Source organism: Paroedura picta, chromosome 6 (genome assembly GCF_049243985.1).
Source record: "Paroedura picta isolate Pp20150507F chromosome 6, Ppicta_v3.0, whole genome shotgun sequence".
Taxonomy (NCBI): domain Eukaryota; kingdom Metazoa; phylum Chordata; class Lepidosauria; order Squamata; family Gekkonidae; genus Paroedura; species Paroedura picta.
This window is the reverse complement of record NC_135374.1, coordinates 67,869,751-67,895,885: the sequence shown is the minus strand read 5'-3', so window position 1 is coordinate 67,895,885 and position 26,135 is coordinate 67,869,751. Positions and strand designations below refer to the sequence as shown.

Genomic DNA, 26,135 nt, shown 5'->3' with positions numbered 1-26,135 from the left:
TCAAAGTGGATTCCACTGATAGACCACGGTGGTAGTTTATGATTTTCCTAATGTCTCTGTGGTCTGCACCATAGAAATTAGGGAAATTTATAGTCATTTGGAAGTGATGTTACATCCTTCCAAAATTCCACCCTTTCCAGGCACCACATTCAAATTCTCTTAGCATTTGCTAAGGCAGTGCTAGCAATTTTATTTTTGTGCCTGAATGCAGGCTGTGTTGGAGAGTCTTACATCTTGACTGTTAATGTTCAGGCACACATCCTTCCCTCCTTTCCCTGCTGCAATCTGCTTCCCAAGGATCTCTCACTCAAGCCTCCACAATGGTGAGGGAAGGAGTATCCCTTGCCCTCTCATTTAGGTTGGAAGAGCTGGCTCAAGCCAGGGAGAGGGAAAGCTAAAAGGAAAGCTTGATACCTCCACAGCATATCTGTACCTTTGTGCAGTTCCACGTGCATCTGCATAAAAGATCACTGGATGAATAACTGTTGCAAGTAAGTACAACCCCTAATTCTTCTTGGAGATAGCAAAGGAGATGAGTGAAACACTGGCTGTGATTTATAAACAAACTACAGCTTCAAGTATGTATTTCTGGTAGACTAACTAGGGTTTCTGCAATATTTTGTAGATTAAACAAACCCCAGTTGTTGATTGACGCAGCCATATTCACCATACAGATCATATTTCTATATACACATATTCTACACACACCATATACACATATTTCAGAGTGATCTCTAATTCCCAATGGTTGTTTGTAAGTGCCATCCACACATAGAAATGACAATTTCATTAATTTACCTTAGTTACACATTCAACAGTTGGCTTGAACGTAAGGGTATAAACAGTTGTTTCACCTGGGGCTACATATATGAGAGGAGGGCCATAAAAAGAGCATCCCTTTAAACTGGCTTTAAGCTTCCAATCCTGCTGACTCGTGTTAGTCTGAAACAGAAACATATCAAAATGAAATGCCTAAAGGTATAAGAAATATAAGTGCTACAGATTAATCCCCTAGACTATGCAACACCAAAGCATTCACACTTTCAGATATCATTTTAATGACTACTGAAAACTTGTAATTCTAAGTTCTCTAAGGGTGGATATGTGAATATGTGTACCTTAACACTGTGAATAGGTGTATATTATTTATTGTTAATTGGTGAAGAAGAAATTTCTGAGTGAGTAAATATCCCTTCTTCTTCATAGATTTATGAACACTGATGAGCTAACTTTCACAATGATTTAATACAACTTCCAATCCAGAGTGTCTTTCAAAGCTCACCTCTTCCAAAGCCCCTCACTGAATCCCTCCCTGCTCTATTCCACAGTGAGGAAATAGTCTATAACTGGTATCCGTTAAATAACTTTATCTGGGCTGGCTTTTAAAAATAAAACACAAGAATTGTATTCTTGTCAGGATCATTGGAGCTTTAGTACTGTAGGAAACAACAGCAAAACTATAGCTGTATCATCCCCACACCTTTCTCCCCAAAAACAATCCCTCCCAAACCCCTCAAACTACCCTCTCTCTGGATTGCAAGTCACAGGGTGAAGTCCCTACTATATATTACTTCTACCATATGGTTAACATGGTGACTTAAAGCCATTTGGCAGCTGTGAATTCCCCATGGATGTCCAATTCAGAAAGGTCATAGGGCCAGATTAAAATTGAGACAGTGGTCCATGAGGAGTGGCTCCTGCCTCCCTCCCCTGATGGCATGGTGGTAAAGAAAATGATTGCAACCTTCTCATTGATCATAGATTAGGGATTGGCCATAATTCTACATATTGGTCTGTCCTGGTTCAAGTTTTTGGTTCTTACCCAGCAGAGAAAATGGCCTGTTTCTCTCTGGAATGTAGTTTTTATAAGCTCTCTCACAAAACCAAAGTTTATGTTATAGCTGAGACAGTCCTTATCTCAAGGCTAGAGAAATGGAAGAAGAGTGTGTCACTATTGCTTATGTAAACGACTGGAGATTGGGAGGGGAGCATGCAAGCAGCTTTTTGAACCTGTCAGCAGTTCCTGGAAGGCAGGTATAACTGTTGTAGGGTGTTCCCAAGTGGTGGAGTGTTGGAGTGTTCCCAAGCGTCTGCGCACTCACGCCCAGCACAACTATTTAGAGTAGTCCGATCTCTCACCGCCCTTGATGAAGGACGCCAAAACAATAGCCAATTGGACATTAGCTGTGAGGCATTTGCGGGTCACTTCGCAGACAAAATCTCGACTCTCCGCCATGACCTCCCTCCAACTTTGGACACAGAAAGTGAACTGGAGGCTCCTTGGCTGTCTTTGGAGAGAACAATGAGTTACTTCAGACGACTCTCATTAGATGAAGTGGACAGGATGCTAGCAACAACGAGGCCAACCACTTGCCCTCTAGAGCCATGTCCATCGTGGCTCCTAAAACCAACAGACCTAAGAATAGGAGCTCCCCTCCAGGAAATAATCAACCTCTCCTTTTCAACAGAATTCCCGAAGGGATTAAAAGAGGCAGTGATATGCCCATTGCTCAAAAAACTATCCTTGGCTCCGCAGGAGCCTGACAACTACCGCCCCGTCTCGCATCTGGCATTTCTGGGAAAGTTGGTTGAAAGGGCTGCTGTGGGCCAAATATCAGCATTCCTGGAAGAAACTTCAGCCCTTGATCCATTTCAGTCAGGCTTCCGGCCTGGCCATGGGGTGGAGACACCGCTAGTCGCACTGACAGATGACCTCCGCCGCCAACTGGACCAAGGCAGGTCAGCGCTGCTGATACTACCTGTCGGCAGCGTTTGACACAGTCGATCATGAGCTCCTAGCTCACCGCCTTGCCGACGCTAGGATACGGGGGACAGCCCTCAAATGGCTGATCTCCTTCCTCCAGGGTCGCGGACAGAGGGTAGCAATAGGAGAGAGAGTATCTAGCCGTCACCAGCTCACATGTGGAGACCCACAAGGAGCAGTGCTCTCTCCTATCCTATTTAATATCTTCATGCGCCCTCTTGCTCAGCTGGTGCGGAGGTTTGGGCTGAGTTGCCATCAATACGCAGATGACACCCAGCTCTTCCTCCTGATGGATGACTGCCCTGACTCCCCCCCAGAATCTTTAGCTAGATGCCTGGAAGCAGTGACAAAATGGATCAAGCAGAGTCGTCTGAAGCTCAATCCTGCAAAGATGGAGGTCCTGTGTTTGGGTAGGAAGGGACCATGGGAGGACGCGCGCCTGCTCACCCTGCAGGGTGTGCAGCTCCTAGCGACTCACTCCACCAGGAACCTGGGTGTGATCCTGGATGCTTCTCTTACAATGGAAGCCCAGGTCACAAAGGTAGCACGGCTGGCATTTTACCACCTCCGCCAAGCCAAACTACTAGCGCCCTACCTGGAACCAGAGCACCTAGCCACAGTGATCCATGTGATGGTCACCTCCAGACTGGACTTCTGCAACTCGCTCTATGCAGGCCTACCCTTATCCTTGATCCGGAAACTACAACTGGTGCAGAATGCCGCGGCCAGGATTCTCACTAAGATCATGGAGATCACAAATAAATAAATAAATAAATAAATAAATAAATAAATAAACAAACAAACAAATAAATAAATAAATAAATAAATAAATAAATAAATAAATAAATAAGGAAGGAAGATACCCCAGGCTATTGGTTTATCCTGCAAGGGCATCATCTTTCCCAACGCCCAAGAACAGGGTATTTAACACTATGAACGTTTATGTACTGGGAACTTCACTGCCCTAGTTCCTGTGCAGGAGCACAAATCGGGGGGCGGATGAGCTGCACCAGGCCAAATGCTCCCCCGTGTGGGTGCAGGAAGAGGTGGGGCAACCTGCCAAGACTAAAACTCCAGCTTGCAGCCCAGCATGAAACCTCCAGTACATAAACGGCCTATTGTTCTCTGTGCATATTTGGGAACTCCCCTGTGTCTATATTTCTTCTGGAGTAAAATATTTAAAAGGTTTTTCTCTCAGTGTGATTAATGGGGGCTGGGCAAAAGAATCCTAATTAGGCCATTTGGCTATTGCACCCTTCATCATTTTCCTGACTTGAAATTGCCTCAACAGCATTGTTTGCCCTAATACCAAGGTGCTGGACATGCACATGCAACTTCTCCAGAGGAAACTAATCCCCCCTGTAGTTATTTTGGGCTGGAAAATTGAATCCCCTCCATCGCAAGCTTGATCTGAATTGGGGCCCTGTTGTGCTTGTGAATTGAATTTTCATAGGAAACTCACATCAGCCATCAAGTTGCAAGTTGCCGTGGCAATCACCTGATAGATAATGTGTAGTCTGACCCTAAGAGCTAAGGTCAAGAGCTTTCTGACCAAGTTGGCTTGTAAAGGATGGGGCAGTCTCACACCCAACAGCAGCTTCATATTATCTGGTCTTTTCCCATGTGATCCATGTAGATTTTCTAGATACATGTTCCGGGATTTCTAAACTGGTAACTTTATTCTCAGGTGTACATGGAACCAATCAGATCATGACCACCACACGCAAAGAAAAGTGGGTTAAAGCATCTCCTCATTTCATACTGTTTTTACATGACCTGGAATGGCTAGGATACACATTATTTGCCTGTTGGGGAAACTTCACTAATGGCTACATGGGCATTTCTTCAACAGGTAAAATATCACCTTGCTGAATCTGTTTCAGGTGTGGGAAAATGGTACAGGGGTAAAAGTCCTCCTCCCATCCCACAGTTCCAATCCAAATTAGTCACGTATACACCAGGGAACTGAGTTCCTAGCATGGAATTTCAGGCACACATCTAACTCAAAAGTCTTATGGCTGCCATGTATCCACCCTGTGGATTTTTAAAGTATGAACTAGTCCTCAAAGGATCAGAGCTTCTTACTATACAGTAAAAGAACAGTGTACATTGCAGCTCTGTCGTCTGCTTGGGTTTTCTTTTAAAATATGTTTTTGTATACTTGGTATTAAGGACTCTACACATACACATGAAGATTCTGTTTCAGCAGCTTTGTATCCTTTTCCCCTTGCTGGCACAAGGATGCCCAATTTACCCTGAAAAGCATGGTGCAGTGGTTACAGTTTTAGCCTAAGATATAGAAGAACCAGCTTGAATACCTGGTCTGCCCTGGAGCTCACAGAGTTGTTTTGAGGATAAAATTAAATAGAATCATAGAGTTGGAAAGGATCTCCAGGGTCATCAAGTCCAACCCCACCACAATGCAGGAATTCACAATTACCTGCCCAACCACAGTGACTCCAATTTCATGCCCGAGTGATCCCCTCCACCAAAAATCACCAGAATTCAGCCTGGCATGGAGGGAATTCACCTACCATCCCACAGTGGCAATCAACAATTCTCTGGGTATGCAAAGAAGGGCCAAAAGAGACAAAAACTGGCATATCCCTTCCTGTCCACCCACTCACAATCTGCCAAAGTTAATAAAATCAACATTTCTGTCAGATGACTATTTAGGCTCTGTGTAAAAAATAAAAAATCTCTCATGACCACTAGATTCTGTCTCTCTAAGAACGTTGTAATCTGGTCTAGGAGCATCTCATCCAAGTCCTCTGCCTGGTCTGCCAATCTATAGCAGACCCCCACCATAATATCACTATTATTTGCTACTCCTTTTATTTTTAACCAAAGTCTCTCAACCGAACTCTCATGCTCAGACACACAGATTTCCCCACAAGTATATCTATTCTTAACATATAGTGCTACTCCTCCCCCCTTCTTTATTTGTCTGTTCCTTTAAAATATGTTGTACCCCTCAATCCTATTGTTTCAGTTGTGAGAGCTATCCCACCCAATTTCTATAATGCGTATTAGATCATAGTTCCCTTATTAGGACTTCTAGTTCTTCCTGCTTGTTTCTCATACTCTACGCATTAGTGTAGAAAGAAAACATGCTGCAAGTTCCTTTGAGCTGCCACCACAGTTACCTATTATAACCAGGGGAAGGGCAGGCTAAAAATTTTAAAATAAATACATTAAAAAAATAAAAATAAAAAATAAAAGTGGAATTTAAATATCTTAAAGCAGTGGTCTCCAACCGGGGACCTGTCAACGCTTGACAATTTTACTGAGGCCCGGGGGGGTGGGTAGTCTTTTGCCGAGGGATGTCACCACTGCTGCCCGAGCTCCTGCTCCGCTTGCTTTTCCGCCAGTGCCCCTGACTTCCTGGCTGCACAATGGGCAGCGCTGCTAGCAGCAACTACTCAGTGCCACGCTGAGGGGGAGCCCCAGCCATGGCAGCTGCCGGAAAGCACCAAAGGTGAGCCGGTGGCAGAGTGGCAGGGCAGCCCCTGAGGCAGCAGCCGGGGAGGAAGACAAGGAGGAGCCGCAGCCGGTACCGACTGATCCACAGACCGGTCCCGGTCTCCGGACCGGGGATTGGGGACCACTGTCTTAAAGAATAAAGCAATTATTGTTTATAGAGCATCAGCTCTATAACCTTTACAAAGTTTAACTAACCTGCCTCTCAGTAACTTGCAATCTAAGACTAACAAGGTGGAAAGCCATAATGGAAAAATGTACAAGAAATTAATGTGAATACATGTAGTTACATATATTTTAAACTATCAGATACAGTTGAAAAACCAAGTACCTCACAGAGAAGGCTGGCTTTCATTCCATGGGGCAAATACTACAGTCATTCCAGAATATTTTTCTATAATTTTCAGATATTTTTGTACTAGTAAATTATACATTAATGGTTAAATGTTGTACAACATCTTCAGAGTGACTATGAAGTAAAAACAGAAAGACATCTCTTTTCCAACTGCTTACACACACACACATACACACACACACTCTTTGTTGTCACCATTTTGGGCCCAATTATAACCAGCATTACTTGACTTTTATCATGTAAACTAGACATACAATGGGTATATCTTGAGACACTGCTTGATATGCAGGCGTTACAAACTCCAGCTCCGCCTCAACAGTATCTGTGTTCACCACACATTCAATGTTATAGGTTCGGATGTCATATTTGGACTGTAGAAGAATCTGGCAAGGGTATCGTCCAGGATATTGAGGTATAAACTTTATAGAAAGCTCAACTGCTGCATCTTCTGTGGAAGAAAATAAATTAGGTTTAGATTAAATACATACATCATAGCAGTCATCTTAAAATACTCCAAAGGTGCTTCATACCCCGCTCTAAAGAGTACATGATGGCACAGTTTATTAATTTGTCTTGCAAATATATGCCAAGAGTCCACTTAGTTAATTTCCCCACTTTTACATGGATAACAATGACTGCAATGAAATTAAAGTAAGAACCAACAGGTCTTTACCCTGGGCCTCCAAAAAGTTGGTATATTTATCACACTATCATTGCTGGGGGCTACTTCTACAGTAGCATTCAGCTTTTCCTCCTTGCTTTCCCCTGGCAGTTCTGGGAAAACTACATGTGGCAACTGAGACAGGCTAGGACAGACTTTTCTCGAGTAAAAAGATAGTTCAGAATACCTTTAGTGGCATAAAGAACTGACAAAACAAAAACATTAACTGTAACATATTTATGCAGTTACAGAACTCAAGGCCAAAAGATTCTCTCTTAGAACAGCCTACAGGATGAAGGCAACAGTCATAATAGAAGCAGGATCTGTCTCGCTTAACATGTCCCTTATACAGTGAGTACTTAATTTCTTCAAACAGTTGGCTAGCAAGAGTCAATTAAGAACCAATTTTGAGCATTCTAATAATAGGTGGGTTAGTGTGTTTCGGACTTTACACCCATAAAGGCACAGTTCCTCAGAGGAAGGAATTTGTTGGAATCTGCACTGAGTTGAATTAGATGGAAAGATATTCAAATGAGCTAACAAATACACGCTTGTCTGTCTATGGTTCCAGTGTCACGATCCCCAGCAGATAGTGCAGTCATGGGCCCCTCCGGGACGCACAGACAGTCACTCAGCTAAGGAAACACGTAACAGGAAAATTGACTGCGACACCACTCTTAGATCGGACCCAGGTTTTTATAGGCACATAAGTAGACCCTCCCCCTCCCCCCCCCAATAGGAGGGTCAGAAAGGACCCTTTCCAGAGAGTTTGAAGCCAGCAGGGTTGAAACTGCTGGAGCCAGCAGGCTTGGATGGTCTGCGCCTTGTTTTTAAATTTCAAAGCAGAGCACTGGATCCCACCGCTCGGTGAGAGGACAGGAAAGGGGGGGGGGTAGGAAGGCAGTGATCAGAGTGACTATGTTTTTTAAACAACTAAGTGAGGCAAGCAGAGCCCGCCCGGAGAAGGGGAAAACAGAAAAAAAGGGGGGGGGGCGAAGGGCAGGAGGCTCAGAGGGGTAATTGGAAAAAAGGGCACCTGACATCCAGTCTCTGAATTTAAATGGCCACATCTGAGGCCATGTTGAGAACTAGATATATTATTATATCCCCTCAGTTTATTTGTACACAGCCTAAAACATATGAATATGAAAATGTGGGCAATGCCTCTGCTTTACTCAAAAGCAAGGTAAAGTTTATTCCCTGAAGACGTCTACAAATTTTTCATTCTCACTCCTTCCCTGTTTTGTGGCTCAACACCTAGTAGATAATTTCTAACGGTAAAGGTCACAAATAGCACTTCCATTGGTAATTTGGCCTTACTTTTATATAATGGTGTTTGGTTACAATTCAAGTCTATCACAACTCCTATTTCCATGGTTAATTTTGACATGAATTCTGTTATTCCTTTTTAAAAGGAAAAGGAATAATATAGCTTTACATTATTTGCCTTCAATATCACCAGGCTATATATATTGCACCTCAGAGGTTCAACCTTCTCTGAAATAAATTAGCTTGTTCTCACATAAAGACAAGATTAATGACCTGCTAATTTATGAATTATTACCTCTTTTCTGTTTTGTCACCAAATTATTATCCTCACCAGCTATCTTCCACAAAAAAAGTTCCTGATTTGTCAGTTATACAATACAAGTAATAAAACTCACTCACTTATTTTTGGCTTATAAATGTATTTCCTTAAAATCAGACTGTAACCATCTCTTATAACTTATACAATACCAAAGAGCACAGAGAAAGTCCAAAGATGTATCAATATTTTGGAATACATTTAAGTATATCCAACACTTCAAATTATGACTAACTTTATTTCTTTACATTGAAATGCTAGCAATAATGCACTGATGTTTAAAAAAAAGAACTGTAGCAATAAGAATCATTTTAGATAGTGACTTTACTAGCATTAATATAAATATAATTTTGTATGTCTTATTCTTTCACCCAAGGATAGTTCCAGTCTTGTGCACACATTATATTCTGTAGAATTCACCACACATCAGATGACATTTTTCACACATTAAAGGCTGCTTTTCAATTATATGACTGTACTCTTGTTCTATTACCCAATCATAAAATATAGTTTAATTATGAAGGTTGCATGAAAGTCATTTTCATAATGTCCCCCCTAAAAATACTCAAGTCCATCACTGGGCACTCAAATTATTTCAAAGTAAAAGCCACAAACTGCAAGGACAAGGCATGATTCATAACATCTTGAGATATTTGCATTTTATTTTTTGTTATTGGAACTACTAATGTCTACATGCTGTATAGAAGACTGTTTCAAAACCAAGAAAGATTTGCACTCATATGCACCTTTCTACATGCACTGCACCTAAAAGCTCATCCCCATCTATATCATCTGAGTCTTACAACAGAATTTATCTTTTGATGTATAATGGGGGATATATAATTATATTCATGGCCACAGCCTTAATGTATGTTTACCTAAAAACAACCAGGGCTGGAGGGACCACTATTTCTATTACTAATCCAGAAAGTTTTTATACTAATAGTTGTTTTTAAACCAGGGGAAACACTAATATTCTCAAAAAGTTTGGAAGCTATAACATTAGATTTAGAAAAAAATACAAATATGTTAATTTTAAAAACTTGATAACTTTGCCTATTATTATAGTCTGTATATGGAACATTACCAGAAAAGAAAGAGCGTCACTGATAATAGTATATTGAGGAACAAGCTTACATTTCTAGGAAATTACTTTGAAGTAAAAAAGACAGCTCTGATTACACTGAACAAGTGTCTGAGACAAAATTCATAAAGCATATAGAGAAGATGACAATCAGTACTTCAAAATAATGCAAAGGTACAATTTCATACATATATACACAAATATTCAGGAAATTACATTTTCTAGGTTGTGTTATTAAATATATTAATATTGAATACTGGAAACGAAGTAGCAGAAATAAATATATGGGAGTTAGCTTTAGTGAGAATAAAAGTCGGAATAACAAGAAAGATATATTATTGCAAATAATACATTGTGACACTTTCCCTTGACATCAATTGACTATAACATTCAATGAAATGAGTGGAACAGAATTCCCAAAACAGATTTTTGCTAGCTTTCCTTCTCTTTGACCCCCTACTTAAAGTTACCTCTGAGAGCAGTGGGAAGTTTGGTAATCGCATGGGGGAGAAGATTGCAGAGGATTACATCAACTCTCACTTCAATGGTACAATATGTTAGTAGGTAATGATTTCCCACTATTTGTGAAGATTCTCTGTCAAGAGTAGTTGTAGGGGAGTGGGGGTGCAAAGAGCTCCAGTAGAAAGGGCAAAACAGCAACGATCCTTTCCAAGAACCCAGATTTAATGGCTTGGATTCTATGAACTATAAAACTAATGAAAGATAGCTTTGTTGGTCTGTTTTATTTATTGCAAAACTGTTGCAATGTGAACATATAAAATGTACCACATTTCTCAATAGTGCTCACAAAATATCTGTGATATGATCCGTGGGTCAGCTTAATTTACGTAGTCATCAGCAATGCTTATAATGAAACTATGTGAACAGAGTCCCACATGATAAGTTTGGGGATCCTAGCCATATCAATTTGTATGGGGTTTATGGCAATCTCGTTAAACTGGACAGTTACTTCAATGCTTAACTAAATGAGGTTTTTATCATGAGAAATAACTCATTTCTCAAGGGAATGAAACATGCTTTATGAGAGCTAGTGGATTTATTATTCGACAGAGCCCACACAATTCTATCCCCATCCCCATCTTTAACCCTCTCCTAGCGGAGCGGATTAAATAATCGGTTAAGTGCCCCAAGGGTGGGCCCTGTCCGTGATGAGGAAGGATGCCGATAGGCCCCTTCCCCCGGACTGACACTCGGAGGGCCCAATCGACAGGTGCAAAGCGCCTGCCGATTGGGCCCTCTGAGTGTCAGTCCGGCAACAAGGGACCAATGGTGAGCTGTGCGGCTCGCGATTGGCCCCTTCCCTCCGGACTGACTAATCGAGAGGCGCAAAGTGCCTCCCGAAGCGCCCCCTTCCACCTTGCCTACCTGCCGCCACCAGCCGCCATTTCCTCGCAGCCATGTGGCCCGGACGGTCGCTGCCTCACGCCGCTCCCTGCGGCTGCCAGCTGCCGCGACCCTGCCGCGGCCTCCACCACATCTGGCCCTCGCCCACACCACCGGGAGCGCACCGTGACGCCATCTGCCGCACTGGCCGCTGGCCGCTCCTGCATCTGCAGCGCCAGCCCCTGCCCCGCCGCCGTGCGGCTCGCCCTGCCTCCCACCTTCCACCGCCGCCCCCGAACGCCTCGCCGCCGACCCAGCCACCCACACACAAGCTCCCTCATGACAAGGTAGGTCGTTCCGCCAGACCGCGACGCCCAGCCCGAGCCGCCCCAGCGCGCCTCCCCAGCTCCGCTAGCGCCCGCTGCCTTAAGCCTGCAGCGGGCTTATTTACTAGTAAAGGAATATTTCTGCAATGCATTTCTACCTCTGTCCTTTCTATAGAGATGCAACTATTGTCCTCCTTTCTACTACCTTCTGTTGCATGCAACTGAAATGACTCTGGCTCCAAAGTTTGCTCAAAAAGAAAGGGAAGACAACACACAGGGTCTTTCCACACATCTTATTTTTGTCGTTTGTGTGCCTTTACTGTGTTTGTTCCCCTCCCCTTTTTCTACATGTGCTTTGCTCCCTCTAGAGGCCACTTAGAATTTTCCTCTTTATCTCTGTTTATTTCCAAGCACTTTAAAACTGCTTGTAAATAAAGCGGAGCTACAAAAAACAAAATATCAAAGAGACCACTGGAGGGAGCAAAACACATGCAGAAGAGGAAAAAATCCAACACTTGGTAAACAAGTGATGAAATAACACATGCAGAAAAGCCGAAAGACAGGAACAGCAAAACATTCTGGAGCATTCACCCCATCAATATACAGTCCAAACCAGATTAATGGACCCTCCCAAAAAACTGTAAATTGATTTATATATATATATATATATATATATATATATATATATATATATATATATATATATATATATATATATATATACACTAGCAAGAAGTCTAATGCAACCAGGAATGCAATGGTCGCTAGGACCCACAGGACACTGGCAGGCTCAGATTTCTGCCTCTCTCTGTGTGTCTCTCTCTCCCTCTCCCTCGCAGCAGGACCCATAGCAGGTAATCATAGCTGTTTGTAGTAGGGAATAAGGGCTCGTTTGGACGGCTCTCTCTGTCTCCCTTGCAGCAGGAGCCATAGCAGGTAATCAGGGCTTGTTTGCGATTTGGCAGGGCTCTCTGTGTGTCCCTCTCAGGCGTCTGAGGGCAAAGTGGCTAGCATCTAGGGAGGGAGGGCAGGAGCTGTAGGTGCAGGGCCAAGCAGGGTGAGGTCAGCTTTGTCCTATTCTAACTCTGACATCCTGGACTGTTCCACCCAGGCTGTTTCACAAATATTAAGAGGAGGAACATTGAATAATGATATATATATATGTCCCCTTCTCTAAAGCAGTGGTCCCCAACCTGCGGGCCGCTAAGGCCATGGCGCCGGGCCGCGGCTCACTCTCCCCGCCCCTCCCCCGCAGTAAAAAACTTCCCAGTCCGCAAGCTTGCGGCCCGGGAAGCTTCTTACTGCGGGAGGGCGGGGAGAGGGAATCGGGGCCGGGCCACGCCCATGCGGGCGCGGCTCGCGGGCGCGGCCAGATGTGCGGGCGCGGCCCGATGTGCGGGCGCGGCCTGATGTGCGGGCACGGCCCGATGCGGGGGCGCGGCCCGCAGGTGCGGCCCGATGCGCGGGCGCGGCCCGTGGGCGCGGCCGATGCCCGCGGGCGTGGCCGATGCGTGGGTGTGGCCCTGCGGGCCGCGGGCCGCACCCCAATGCCCTGCCGGTCCCCAACCTCAGAAAGGTTGGGGACCACTGCTCTAAAGAACTCAGGGTGGCTTTCATATGGGTTATTCCATTTTACCTAACAGCCTTGTGAGAGGAAACTGGTTATAAAGAGTGAGATTCATGGTTAACCAAAGATGTGGACACATCACCCCAGTCCAAGACTGAAACTGCACGGTGCTTTTATTCCAATCCCAGGTTGATTCATTCCCTGCCATCTCCACTGAATGTGATTTCCATTTTGATTTTGTCCAATTTAAATTTTCCCTCTGAAACAAACATGGTTGATCCGGAGTGACCCCACCTTTTCCCTGCAATGTCCTAGAGTGGATATAACCCTCAATATTTGAAAAATCGGTGTGAGAAAGCATGCAGAGTTCTGCATGTTCCCAACTAGCTGCTGAACTCTGTGGTAGAGAAGGCCTGATTGGCTAATCTTCAGTTCCTCATGCCCAGGCTGCAAGCTTGCCTTATAGTGGAAGCCCTAACTTCTCTTAGCAGAGGCTCCAGAAGCCCTAACTTCTCTCAGTAGAGATTGCCTTTTGGGGTTTTTTTCTCCCTCCTCTGCTGTCTCCAGTCCTCTCCTCCCCCCGCCCCTTCAAGAAAAGAAAAATTTTCCTGTTGTGCTTGGCTCCCCCCTCCCCTCCTGAGCTTCCCTAACTATGTGCAGAACACTTTTCTGTTTCAATGGGGAGGGGAGAGGAGGGAGAGGAAGACCAGAGTTCAAATTGATTAGGATTCTGCAGGATCCACAACGGAATAAACAAAGTAAGTGCAGATTCAGCCCAAGTCTCATACTCAGTCTACTACACTACACTACATCAGTTACCAGGAATATATATCTTCATTGAAGATCTGTATCATCTTATTTGGTTTAAACTTTAAAGAATTACTTATATGTTTAATCTATAAAAATGATAAACTAAAACAGATTTAAAGCAAACAAAGTTATTGCAAGAAATGGCAAATTGTCTCGCAGCTAGAAGAAAGACAGATTTAACTTACAGCACAATATCAATTAAAGGTATGCAAAGGAAAGCTTATCATTTTAATTCCATATCATAATTTAAGAAGGGGATGGTATATCAGTTTTAAGAATTTCTGGAAATGCTGTTGTCAGTGGTTTCCATTTCATTAAGATTGTATTGGATGTATGCCAATTGTTTTCTATACACAGAAAATGAAGTTTTTTCTGACAGAAATTTTTTTTTTTTTTTTTTGCCACATGGTATCAAGGAGTGCGAGCCAAAAAGAAGAAGACTGGCCCATATCATTTTAGACAGCCTTGGCCTCAACCATATGCTTTGTGAAAGTGTGTTGTTCTAATAGAACTGTGGAACTAAGCCCCATCAAGGCCCGGATCTCAGCTGCCCAGGACCGAATATATCAACAAACATATTGAACACAGCCTGAATTAGAGGAAAATGGAAAGAAGAGTCTCAAGATTCTGCTGCAACAATGAGGTTATATAGACTGCCTTCCCAAGCAAGGGAAGAGGTGGAACAGTTGCCAGACTTGATGGACCCAAGCCAGTGCTGAATAAAGAGTTTCAGAGGATACAAAATTTATTTTTCTTTTGTTCATTATAAGGCACTTATTACCTGTTTCTGTTGCAAAACAACAATTTTCCCTTGCAACGTGTTTTGCATTGACTCTAGCTGATGCCAGTACGGGAATATATATTTTACTGGGGATTTCAAAAAAATCAGGCATGCTCACTTCCACACTGTACTCAATGTATTGTTCAGAGTATGCAGGCAAGTTGTGCAGAGCATTTTTCTGTAAAATACAATAGCATTCATTTGAACAATTTAGACAACTATAAATACACACATTAATAATAAATGAAATAAAATACCTTCAGGAGTAAGATCTGAAAGATAAACTGAAAGTAGTCAATATACAATACATCACGATTTACCATGGAAGAATTAAAACTATATGCTGCGAAATTTATGTTCTTAGCTATATTTTGGTCATGTCCCGTTGTTGAAGGATGTTGTCACTGCACAGCACCAAATGCTTAGCACAATGAAAAATATCAACAGTGAAAAATTAAATGAGATAACATCAGCAAAAAAATTGAAATGAATATCAGATCCTTAATGTTTGTTTAACTGACACCTCCAGTACACTTAAGCAACATTTTTGCTCTGTTAAGGAAAAAATTAAAGAACTTGATCCATCTTATCCCAAAGTAGTGAGGAGGGGGACACAGCTACACCCTATCATGCAGCAACAGCAAGCAGATTTGTTGTACTACATAAGACAACAGTTGTTATGCTCTACATTTATTTTTCTATCGAGTACTGCTAATACTATCAACATCAGTTTCTAAAATAAATTGCCCTTAAGTGACATCAATAAACATTTACTCTGCCGTAACAGAATTGTTAGCATTTTGAAATTAGTGAGCTACTATTTATAAAAAACATTTCTAATAGGATTCAGAGGTGGAAACATGGTCTCATGTATTTCACCAGAAATAGGCTGGATCTTATAACTCCTCATCACTAAACACAAGGGATCTTCTGCTGAGCAAGAGGCCTTGTTCTGAATTAAGACGATTAATCCACAGGAGCTATTAATTAGAAGTGAGTCATAGAGATCAGTATAGGAAGGGGGGTATCATGGTATAACCCAGTAACATTAGATTTTTGAAGCCAAGAACAGTTGGTACCTGTTGGTTTGTTTCAGAGGGAAAAGACCACTGAGAAAGACTGCAGAGGAAGGCAATGGCAAGCCACCTTTGTATCTCACTTGCCTGGAAAGCCCCCTGCTGGGATCACCATGTCAGTTATGCCTTAACAGCCCTTGTGTACATGATGAGAATATTGAAAACACTGACAGTTACCTGCTTGAAAAAGCAATGGGCTGGCGCAAATGTAATGCCAGACTGGTTGGCGGTCAGAGCGCATAGCTAGGATCTGACATACCCAGTTTCAAATCCTGACTCTGCCATGAATGGAATGAGGAAATGACCTGGGCAATTGAAATTATTGTTCCTAGGCTACCTCTCTCAGGTTTAGTAGTCAGGGCAGCCCTGTGGATGTGGAGAATCAAAAGACAAGAGAGACAGTGAGAGGAACAGTGGAGAACAATCTGGAATAAACCAACAAGGCCAGGGCTAGAGTTCATTTTAAAGCATATTATGCAGCAGTGATGGCAGCAAAGCAGCAATATTTTGTCACCACCATTGTATCAACATCTTATTGGCTTCTGGCTTACAGGAGAAAGTGCCACCATATTGCTAAATCTTTCACAGATAAAAGCTCTGGCATCTGTTCCAACCTGGACTCTACAGTAGCATTGACAGGATCAGACAGTCGCAGAGTTCCAGTTTGTCCAGTTGTATGGGATACCTTTCAGCTTGTCCAGTCAGACAATGTGGACGGCATCCCTAGAGGTTTACCACCTGCTTGTATGACTCTTGTCTCTCCAAGCAGCTTAACATGGGCACTGGCAGACTCATTCCACATGTGCTTTTGCAGCTGGATTTTCTTGCGTGAAACAGGAAAAGCTACTAAAATCCATTGAAAGTGCATTATCCAATGTGTGTTAAATGAGCCTGTCAGTAAATGCCTCACTAAGGCCCATTATGCACGGCCGCCGAAACGGCGATTTCGGGGCACATGGAAAACACGGAGGGGGAAGACGCGAAGCAAACTGGTTATGCACGGGAAGGGGTGCGACGGCAGCAAAACCCGGAGCTGCGGGTGTTGAGGCATCGATGCGGAGCCAAGGGGAAGCGAGGCGAGCACGCCGGTGTGTTGGCGAACGTCAGAGGCGGAGGCCAGGAAGGGCAGAAGCAGCCTGCGCAGGCGCAGCCTTGCCGGGTGTGTCGGGCACGGAGGGGGAGGGAGCATGTTTCCCCTTCCCCTTAGTTTACTCCCAGTTCGTCTCTCCCCTTCTTTGCTGCCCTCTGACCCATAGGTTTCCCCTTTGTATTGTATATTTGTGCTTTGTTCATTCACACTGTTTTATAAAGTTTTTGTATTTTCTTAGAGACCTCGCCTCCGTTCTCGTTTGTGGTTGGGGTGTGTGTTTGGGAATGGGTGGGAGGTGGGTGGCTGGCCTCTCTGCCGTCCTTAGTCGCGGTGATCCCCTCGCTCCCCTCCACTGTGAGCTCTCCAGCCGCCTTTCCGTCCGTGTTCCCTTGGGTTCCCCCCAGCCTGTGCCGCCGTTCGTTCCAGCAGCCGTTCGTTGAGCAGTTGCACCACCTCCAACCCTCCAGCCTCCCCGATTATGCACGCGTTCAATTTTGCGCCGCCTCCAGTTGTGCCCTAGTTGCCCGGGAAGCTGCGCTTTCTTCCGCGTTCTGCTAACGCGGCTTTTTCGGCGGCGTGCACCGAATCTGCGGCCGGTTGCAGCCAACTCTGTGCGTTATCGGTGATTTTAGTCGCCGCCATTCCACCCTGAAAGCGCGCTAAAACTCCCATGCATAATGGGTCTAAGAGAGAGCGATCACTCTTGCTAAAGAAATCTGCTTGGACTTAGGAGTACTGAATAACTGCTGTTCAGTCTCAGTACCACTCTTGAACAAGGTTATTGAATATATGGTGGCTGGACAATTTCATGGATTCCTGAATGAATTGTTTAGAATCATAAAATCATAGAAGGGGCCATACAGGCCATCTAGTCCAACCCCCTGCTCAACGCAGGATCAGCCCAAAGCATCCTAAAGCATCCAAGAAAAGTGTGTATCCAACCTTTGTTTGAAGACTGCCAGTGAGGGGGAGCTCACCACCTCCTTAGGCAGCCTATTCCACTGCTGAACTACTCTGACTTTAGATCTGATCCCATCTGGTATCTGGCATGGTTACAAGACTGAAACAGCCTTAGTCACCCTGGTGAATGACCTGTTCCAGGAGATGGACAGGGGGAGTGAGACCCTGTTAATTCTTCTAGACTTTTCTGTATCCTTCTGGACCCTTTCTGGAGCTAGGTTTGGAGGCACTGTTCTGCTGTGGTTTCAGTCCTACTTCAAACACAGGATTTCAGAGGGTGGTGCTGGGATAATGCTGCTTTGCTCCTTGGCCACTGACAAATGAGGAATCACAAGGTTCTATGTTTTCCCTCATGACTTTAAATGCCTAAATAAAGCTGCTGGAAGAGGTCACACAGAGATTTTGATTGAGCTGGCACTAATATGTCGATAACACTGAGCTTTGTCTCATGCTCCCAACAGACCCCATGGAAGCTGTGGAAAACATGAACAAGTGCCTGGAAGCAGTTTTGAGATGGATGAAGGCTAACAAACTGAAACATGCCCCCCCCCCAAAAAAAAAACTGGTGCTATTTGTACATATGGAGTATGACCCAGGAAGTCAGATATCTTTTCTGGCTGGGATCGTTCTCTAAAAGAACAGATCTAAAGCTTGGGGTTGTTCCTGGGGTAACACATAGATAAAAGATATGTTTTTCAAACATATTGACAGTTGTTGAGGTTTTAATAGGCATGGCACCAATCTAATAATCCTTTGATGACAAATACTGGGTAGCCCAAGCATGAAAATGTATAGAAATTACTACAATAATAGAATATGTTCATTTGAGAGAAGGAAAAATACATGTAGCTTTTAGAGGGATGTTAGCTGAAAAAACGCACTACAGACTAAGATAATAGTAGTTCCAAACATTTTCTCTGATATGCCTGTGCCACGATAACCCACTAGACTCACCTGCCAGGTTCAGATGGACCAGGAGGAAACCATAGCCTCAAACCCTTTGGTACCTCAAAGCCCCATAATATAATTTTAAATTTTGAAAATGCCACATTACTACTTTTGAATACTTATGTACATCTGTTCCATTTAATATTTCTGTTAAGGGCTTGGAGGAGGAGCATGTTTCATGGATTAAGTGCCACTCACCACTTAATGCCCACTGAGAGTGGCTGTCCCGCCCCTGAGTGCCTCCACCTCCACCTCCAGTTCCCTGCCTGGGTGCATCCAGCCCTTGGGCCACGGGAGGGTGCCTTGCCCCTAGATGACTGAGCAACCTGGGCATAGCCTCAGCCGCGGACACGCCACCCTAATAGCTGCCTGCAGCCTTTCCAGGTCCTGGGGGAGGGAGATGCCATCCAGGGAACAGCAGACCATCCATAGAGTCTCTGCCAGCAAGGCCATGCCATCCCCGCCTCAACACTCCCTTACGTCCTTCAGAGGGACCCACTGGAGACAGCCTCAAGCCCGTCCATCCCTGTTGTGTGTGCGGCCGCCATCCTCCATCTCTTCACTAACAAACCCTCATTCACCCCCACACCACAACAATCCCCACGACACACTCCTCCGCCTACATGCCCTCCCACACAGAATGCCTCCCCACCGCCTTCTTCCACCACCACCACTCCTATCTAGCGCCCGCTGTATTCCTCAATGCAACAGGTTTTGCCCTTAGTCTAATTATATTTACACATAGGGGTGTTTTTAAATTTGGTATAATTTAAATTTGGGGATTTCTTAAAATAAAAGAGGGAGCCATTGTAGTATAGCAGTTAGAATGTTGTAAAGGATTCCCGTAGATCCAAATTCAACTCCCCACTCTCTTAGGGAAGGTTGCTGAGTAGCCTTGGATCAGTCACACATTCTGAGCTTGATATACCTCACAGGATTGTTGTGTAGATAAAATGGAGAGCAGAATTATACAAACCGTTTTTCCCACTAGGGGAAAAGGTAGGTCATAAATGAAACAAATGTTTTTAAACACAGCTCTTATCAAAGCTGTGGTGCAGAGCACTGGGAATGTCTCATCTTTTAGCAGCATTGTCAAAAAATATCCCAAGATTTCTGAACATTTCCATACTTAGAATTCAATCATGATGAGAACTTGTATAAAAGTCACATTGACTTTACATCCATTTAACAGAGCACTATCAAAATTGCAGCTTTAAGCACTAAGCTACCAAATCGAAACTTAGGTTCTTCCATAATCTGTGTAATTTATAATGTATAAGGTATAAATTCCTACTCATTTTGGATAGGGAGAAGTCAGGCATTCAGAAATCAATCTGAAGTTTAACAGTTGATCTTCACACTAAAGACAAGGGATGAACTAGTCCAAAACATTTACAAAAATGTGTTGAAATTCTTACTCTATGGACTGAGTTTTATGTGTCTAATAAAGAGGGATTTATAAGACTATTATTACCTTTTTATAGTTTGAACATTATATTTATTTACTACATTGGAAAATATATTGTGCTTAGTTTATTAGATGTATTCAGCAACAAATGCACTTGAAAGCCAACTTGGTGTAGAGATTAAGAACAGTGGCAGCCTCTAATCTGCAGAACCAGGTTTGATTCCCCACTCTTCCTCCACATGCTGCCAGTTGTATGACTTTGGGCCAGTCACAGTCCTGTCGGAGCTCTGTCAGACTCACCTACCTCACAGGGTGTCTGTTATGGGAGAGGAAGGTAGGAGATTGTAAACTGCTTTGAGACTCCTCCAGGACGCTGCTGCTATGATGATGATGATGATGATGATGATGATGATGATGATGATGATGATGATGATCTGATTCTCGTAATAACTTATGTGTTATTTTACTTCTATTTCTTACTTGATTTGCAATTTTAACAGATGTAATTCTGGTAACTAGAATTTGTTTCTACCCTGGATTTAAACTACAGTCATACAAGATTATGTACATTGCTTCAACTTCTGTGATCTTTTAAATTACACGTTAGAATCAATTTGATACAAACTTTAGGAAAACTAGGGCTCTGGATATGGATGGATACAAACTGGGAAAATTCAGTTCAGTTCAGTTTGTGGTTCATGGCATGCCCAGTTTGTGAACTACACATTGTGAGAAACTTTTAGAAGCCAAACAAACTGCTTCAGTTTGTGACCCAGTAGAATTGATCCTGTGCAAGCTAGAGACACCAAACACATAGGAGCTGACTATACATGCCCTCCAAATTTGGTGAGGACTGGATTTACAGGGTCTGAGTTATGGGCCCCCAAAGAAGGTGCTCCCAGGAAGGCACTTTCCCCACCTGTGATAAGGGGTCATTTTGACAGGCATAGGCAACATCTCCTCCCCTCTTCCTGCTATGATGTTCAGTGGGCCTCCACGTCTCACCTGGAGGCTGGCACCAAAGCATTGCTGGGCTAGCCAGCCACATCATTCCCCTGCAGCATGCATCCCTTTTCCCCCAGGGAGGTGATGGGAACTACTCTCTTTGAAGCTGTAATTCCTGTTTATTCCCATCATCTCCTGCCTGGAGTGTGGCATCTGAGGGACTCCCAAATTGCAAGTTCCCGCCTTCTCCATGGCCTGGAAGGCGGGTGAGTTAGAGGCTCCAAAACCTCAGGGTATTTGCCAAAGCCTATTCTCTGAAGACCCCTCCCCTCAGTTTTCAAGAAGTTTGGACTAGGGAGTCTACTTCTAGGGAAACCCAAAGAGTGTGTCCCCAATCTAGCCCCATTATATCCTATGCAGCAAAGAGTAGAGAATCTTTTCCACATCACAGGACAGAATGGGGCCAGATGGGAACACCGTCTTTGGGTGCTCCTAGAATTGGACCCCCAAGGTCGAAACTTCTTGAAACTTGGGTGTTATTCAGAGAAGAGGCTCTGGTAGATACCCCACAGTTTTTAAGCTTCTAACTGACCCTCTCCCCTCCAGGTCACAGAGAAGGCAGGAACTGGTAATTTGCCATTGATTTTAATGGCACCTATTGTTCTATGGACAAAACACTTCTGAGAACTCCAAGACAATTCGGCCAGCCCTGAATCCCAAACTTCTGTTTCAGTCAGGGTTTAAACAGCTTCCTCCAAACCCAAAATGGTGCAAAGTATCCACTCATGAAACCTGTAGTAACAGGTGAAAGATTTATGTGATCTGAAAAGAAACCAGAGTCCACATGAAAGCTGATCTGCCATGAACTTCATGAACTGGTCAAAATTCATCAAGAACTTTAGTTCATGAACCATTTTGTGCCCATCCCTAGCTCTGGCTCCCAATAATTTTAGAACTGCTTACTGGGTGAATGTTTGAACATCCACATTTTAGTTTCAGTGTGATAACAATTTCCTCCTCCACCACCAGCAATGATAGTCAAGTTGCTATAGAATTTTTTAAAATTGTTTCCCTAGTAAAAGTTACAAGCTTCAGAAAGAGTAAAGGTATGCATTGATATATAATTTATATAATTGTATTATTTGAAAACTTAGGAACAATTATTGAAATAGATTTTATATTTAACTAACCAGTTCCAAGACCAAAAGTTCAAGACTCAAAGTAAGCGATCAATTATATAAGATAGAGAGCTTTATTGCAGTGAGCAGTGAAGTACACTGATATTATACACTGCTCAAGGATTTGTGATTAAGAAATAATGAACTTTTTTTTACTATTCCTACATGTGTCTTAATGATGGATTACTCAATTTTAATATTAAAATATCCACTGGCCATTTTCAAACAAAGTTTACAGCAGTTCCAATGCAATTACGTAACTGAAAACTTCTTACAGTTTTTCAAAACTGAAAATAAAGAACCATTAATTAATTTGCTCTTTTTTGTTTTAAATAAGCTTGTTTGTATTATAGTATAGAATGTTGTCACCCTCATCTGCATAGTAAGTTCAGCATTATTATCCAGTGTACTTTCCCATATTTATGAAGAGAAATGAAAAAGTGGCATTGCTGTTTTCTTCCAAGCTAGGCACAAGTTAGCTTCTACATGGAACAACCAAACAACCATGCAACGTATTTTCATAAGGTGACAGGGATGCTGTTCAAATTTGTGACTTGGAATATTAACTTTTTGAGTTCATAATGCTTGAGTTCACTACAAATTGCAACAAGTTTTATTCCAAAGTTAATTCTCTGGCTTGGTTCTTAAACTGAAAATAGGAAAGTACCACTAGAGTCTTCTCTCTTGAAGCCACCCTGACTCTTTTTGCACTTTCTCCCTCTCCAAGTTCCAAGTCTTCTATTTACTGGGCCACTATTCAGAAAGAAGCCAAGTGTTGTGACAATTTAAGGCGGCAACATTCTCTGGGCTAAAAGAGGCAGCTTTGATGGATCACGTTCCGTGCTGGTTGAGACCTTCCAGCAACAACACAGGAAGATAAGTTTAAAAGAGCAAGCATCTGCTTTTTTGATACATGGCAAAGATGTTTAAAAAGTGTTTGGTGGGAGAGGGAAAGCAAACAGAGCAAAAGACAATAGCATTTATCCTGCATGTTTTAAGTGCCCTATATCTCCAGCTGCCTACATATACCAGTAATATGCATTGCACAGCTACAGGGAGAATGTCAAAACTTTATATTTTACAGGATTTTTAAGCATCTTAGCACTTAATTATATACTTTTTTATTATTTATGGACAGAATAGCAGCCTTCATAAATCTCTGTTCTGGAACTTCCAAAGACAAGAGCTGTGTGGGATGGGCAGCTGTTCAGAAATTGGTTTAACTTCACAAGGCCTTGCTTTTTTTTTCTGTTCATTACAATAATGACAGCATCCCAGGTATTTAAATCCATAGTATGGCCAATTGCTCAATTCTGTGCTCCAAATGAGTGACAGAGGAGGTCTGAAGTCTTGGATACAGGAATTTTTATTCCAGCCAAAATCACAATGGACTTAATCAAGTTAGCCAAACGGCAGATCTAAAGCTGGTACTGGTTGTGTCAACTGCCCTTCTCACTGAAAAAATAGCCTATGCAACTTCTCTCAGCTGCAGACAATAAGAACACATGGGAAGTAGCTAAATCACTCAGTTGCCAATAAATGCCTATGTGCCATTTAAACGTGCCTCAGAGAACAATTTGTACAAACAAGACTAAGTTAACATAATGATTTTAAAGTATTTAGAAACCATGCTTAAGGAACTGGAAGATGCCAAGGGCTGACATGCAAACTTGCTCTCCTCCCCACAAACCCCATTTTCCCTCTCCTTACCACAATTTATTTTAAACCGTGGTATAACATGACAATTAATGGGCACACTTAATGCAAAGCAGAGTCCTTCTGATCCTGAGTTAATTTACTTCATCTATACACAAACTTCCATCCCAATGGGGAACCTAACATAGTTCACATCCTTCTCTTCTCTTCCTTTTTATCTTAATAACCACTCTGTGAGGCAGGTTAGCCCTGCACTGTCTATTACTGTTCCAGGATCACCCAGCAAGCCTCCGTGATAGAGAGGGGATATGAACCTGGGCCTCCAATATCTTAGTCTGACTTTCAAATGAATCCACAATACTGACTTTCAAATTCACTTTAAAGGACAATCCTAATTAGCATTAGCTAATTGATAGAGGCATAACCACCATGAGCCCTTTGAGAGTGGTGGTATAGAAGTTGAAGTGTAAATAAATAAATGAAATGCCACAATAAGGTTAAAATAAACCATAGCAGCAAGGTGAACATTTATTTTGAGGGCAGGTGGAAGGGTCAATGGTGCCTTCTTGATCTCCTAAGGCTGTTCAGAAGAACATGCAGGTTATGTCTGCACCACAGCATAGCACAAGAATCTATTATGATTGCCCCACCCTACTGAGTCTTGCTTGCTCACATGCAGTAGGGCTAAGAGGGCTTCTTATGCAATCAGATTTTTTATTTGGTAGATTTATAATACAGCAGAGAATTCCACCATATTAATATTCATACTCAAAAATAAACTGCTGGAAAGTCCCCTTCTCAGATTTCCTGCTATGGAATAAAAGCACTGCCTAACTGTCAACTTTAAATGGATGAACAAAATAAATACCTAATAGTACCTGGAGTCAATCTTGTTTTTACCTCAACTATGGACAGCCCCAGGGCTGCTACGGCTGCACGAACGCTGCTGCTCTCCAGTGTCCCTGTGACCTTTCTTCGCTTATACTCCAAAGCAGACATCTGCAGTTGTGCTGCCTTAGCCAAAGCTTTCTCTCTTGCTTCATTGATCAGGGGGATCTTCAGCTTTTCTCGAAGTATATCGGTAAGGCAACATTTCAAGCAAAGCACTGGCTGCTTTTCACTTTGACCTGTCATAAACGAAGCCATCTGTTAGCTACCTTTTTATCACCATCCAAATATAAAAAGTGTTCAGGACTCAACTTTTGCCTGCATATCTCTGGTGCTGGGTGAGCAAGCCCCTCCAGTGGCTACAGGGTGCCACACAAGGGTAGCACTTAGTTGTTATTATTATTATTATTATTATTATTATTATTATTATTATTATTATTATTATTATTATTATATTTATATTTATACCCTGCCTCCCCCCGAAGGCTCGAGGCGGCTTACATAACCCCGTCCCCTAAAACCATAAAATGACAATAAAAACCAATGATTTACAGTAATTGTAACAGCGATGGCGTAATCTACTCATTTGCTCTCCGCATCCTCATCTACGGCGGGGGGTGACGCTCTCTACCACCAGTTTGTGAGGGGGGGGGGCTGATCTTCTTTCCGCCCGGCCTCAGTTATAAGCCTGGTGGAAGAGCTCCGTCTTACAGGCCCTGCGGAATGCTGGTAATTCCCGCAGGGCCCTCAGCTCTTCCGGGAGCTCATTCCACCAGGTTGGGGCCAGGACCGAAAAGGCCCTGGCCCTAGTCGAGGCCAGGCGGGCTTCCTTGGGGCCGGGAACGACCAGTAGGTTAGCCCCCGCAGAGCGTAGAGCCCTGTGGGGGATATAGGGCAAAAGGCGGTCCCTCATATATGCTGGGCCTAGACCACGGATGGCCTTGAAGGTCAAAACCAAAACCTTGAACCTGATCCGGAAGGCGATCGGTAACCAATGCAGCTGCCTCAGAACTGGCTGGATGTGAGCCCTCCATGGTGTAGCTGTGAGGACTCTAGCAGCCGCATTTTGGACGAGTTGCAGTTTCCGGATCAAGCCCAGAGGCAGGCCGGTGTACAGCGAGTTACAGAAATCTAGTCTAGAGGTGACCGTCGCATGGATCACTGTAGTTACTGTAACCTGGGCGAAAAGCCTCCTCCCACAGCACAGCTTCACCACACAAATGCTAACA

General features: G+C 43.3%; 1 protein-coding gene across 3 annotated transcripts in view; it reads right to left on the bottom strand.

The window, feature by feature from the left end:
* The window catches only part of CFAP47 (cilia and flagella associated protein 47), a 277,930-nt gene that overhangs the window by 128,287 nt on the left and 123,508 nt on the right, over positions 1 to 26,135 (bottom strand). For 2 of the 3 annotated variants that reach the window (XM_077342939.1, XM_077342941.1), the window contains exons 44-47: positions 24,919 to 25,145; positions 14,758 to 14,935; positions 6,854 to 7,047; positions 799 to 942 (exon numbers count right to left, since the gene is read on the bottom strand). In XM_077342939.1, the coding sequence (XP_077199054.1) occupies positions 799 to 942; positions 6,854 to 7,047; positions 14,758 to 14,935; positions 24,919 to 25,145 (743 nt within the window). The remainder of the gene's footprint in view (positions 1 to 798; positions 943 to 6,853; positions 7,048 to 14,757; positions 14,936 to 24,918; positions 25,146 to 26,135) is intronic. The other variant, XM_077342940.1, reaches the window with a different exon arrangement.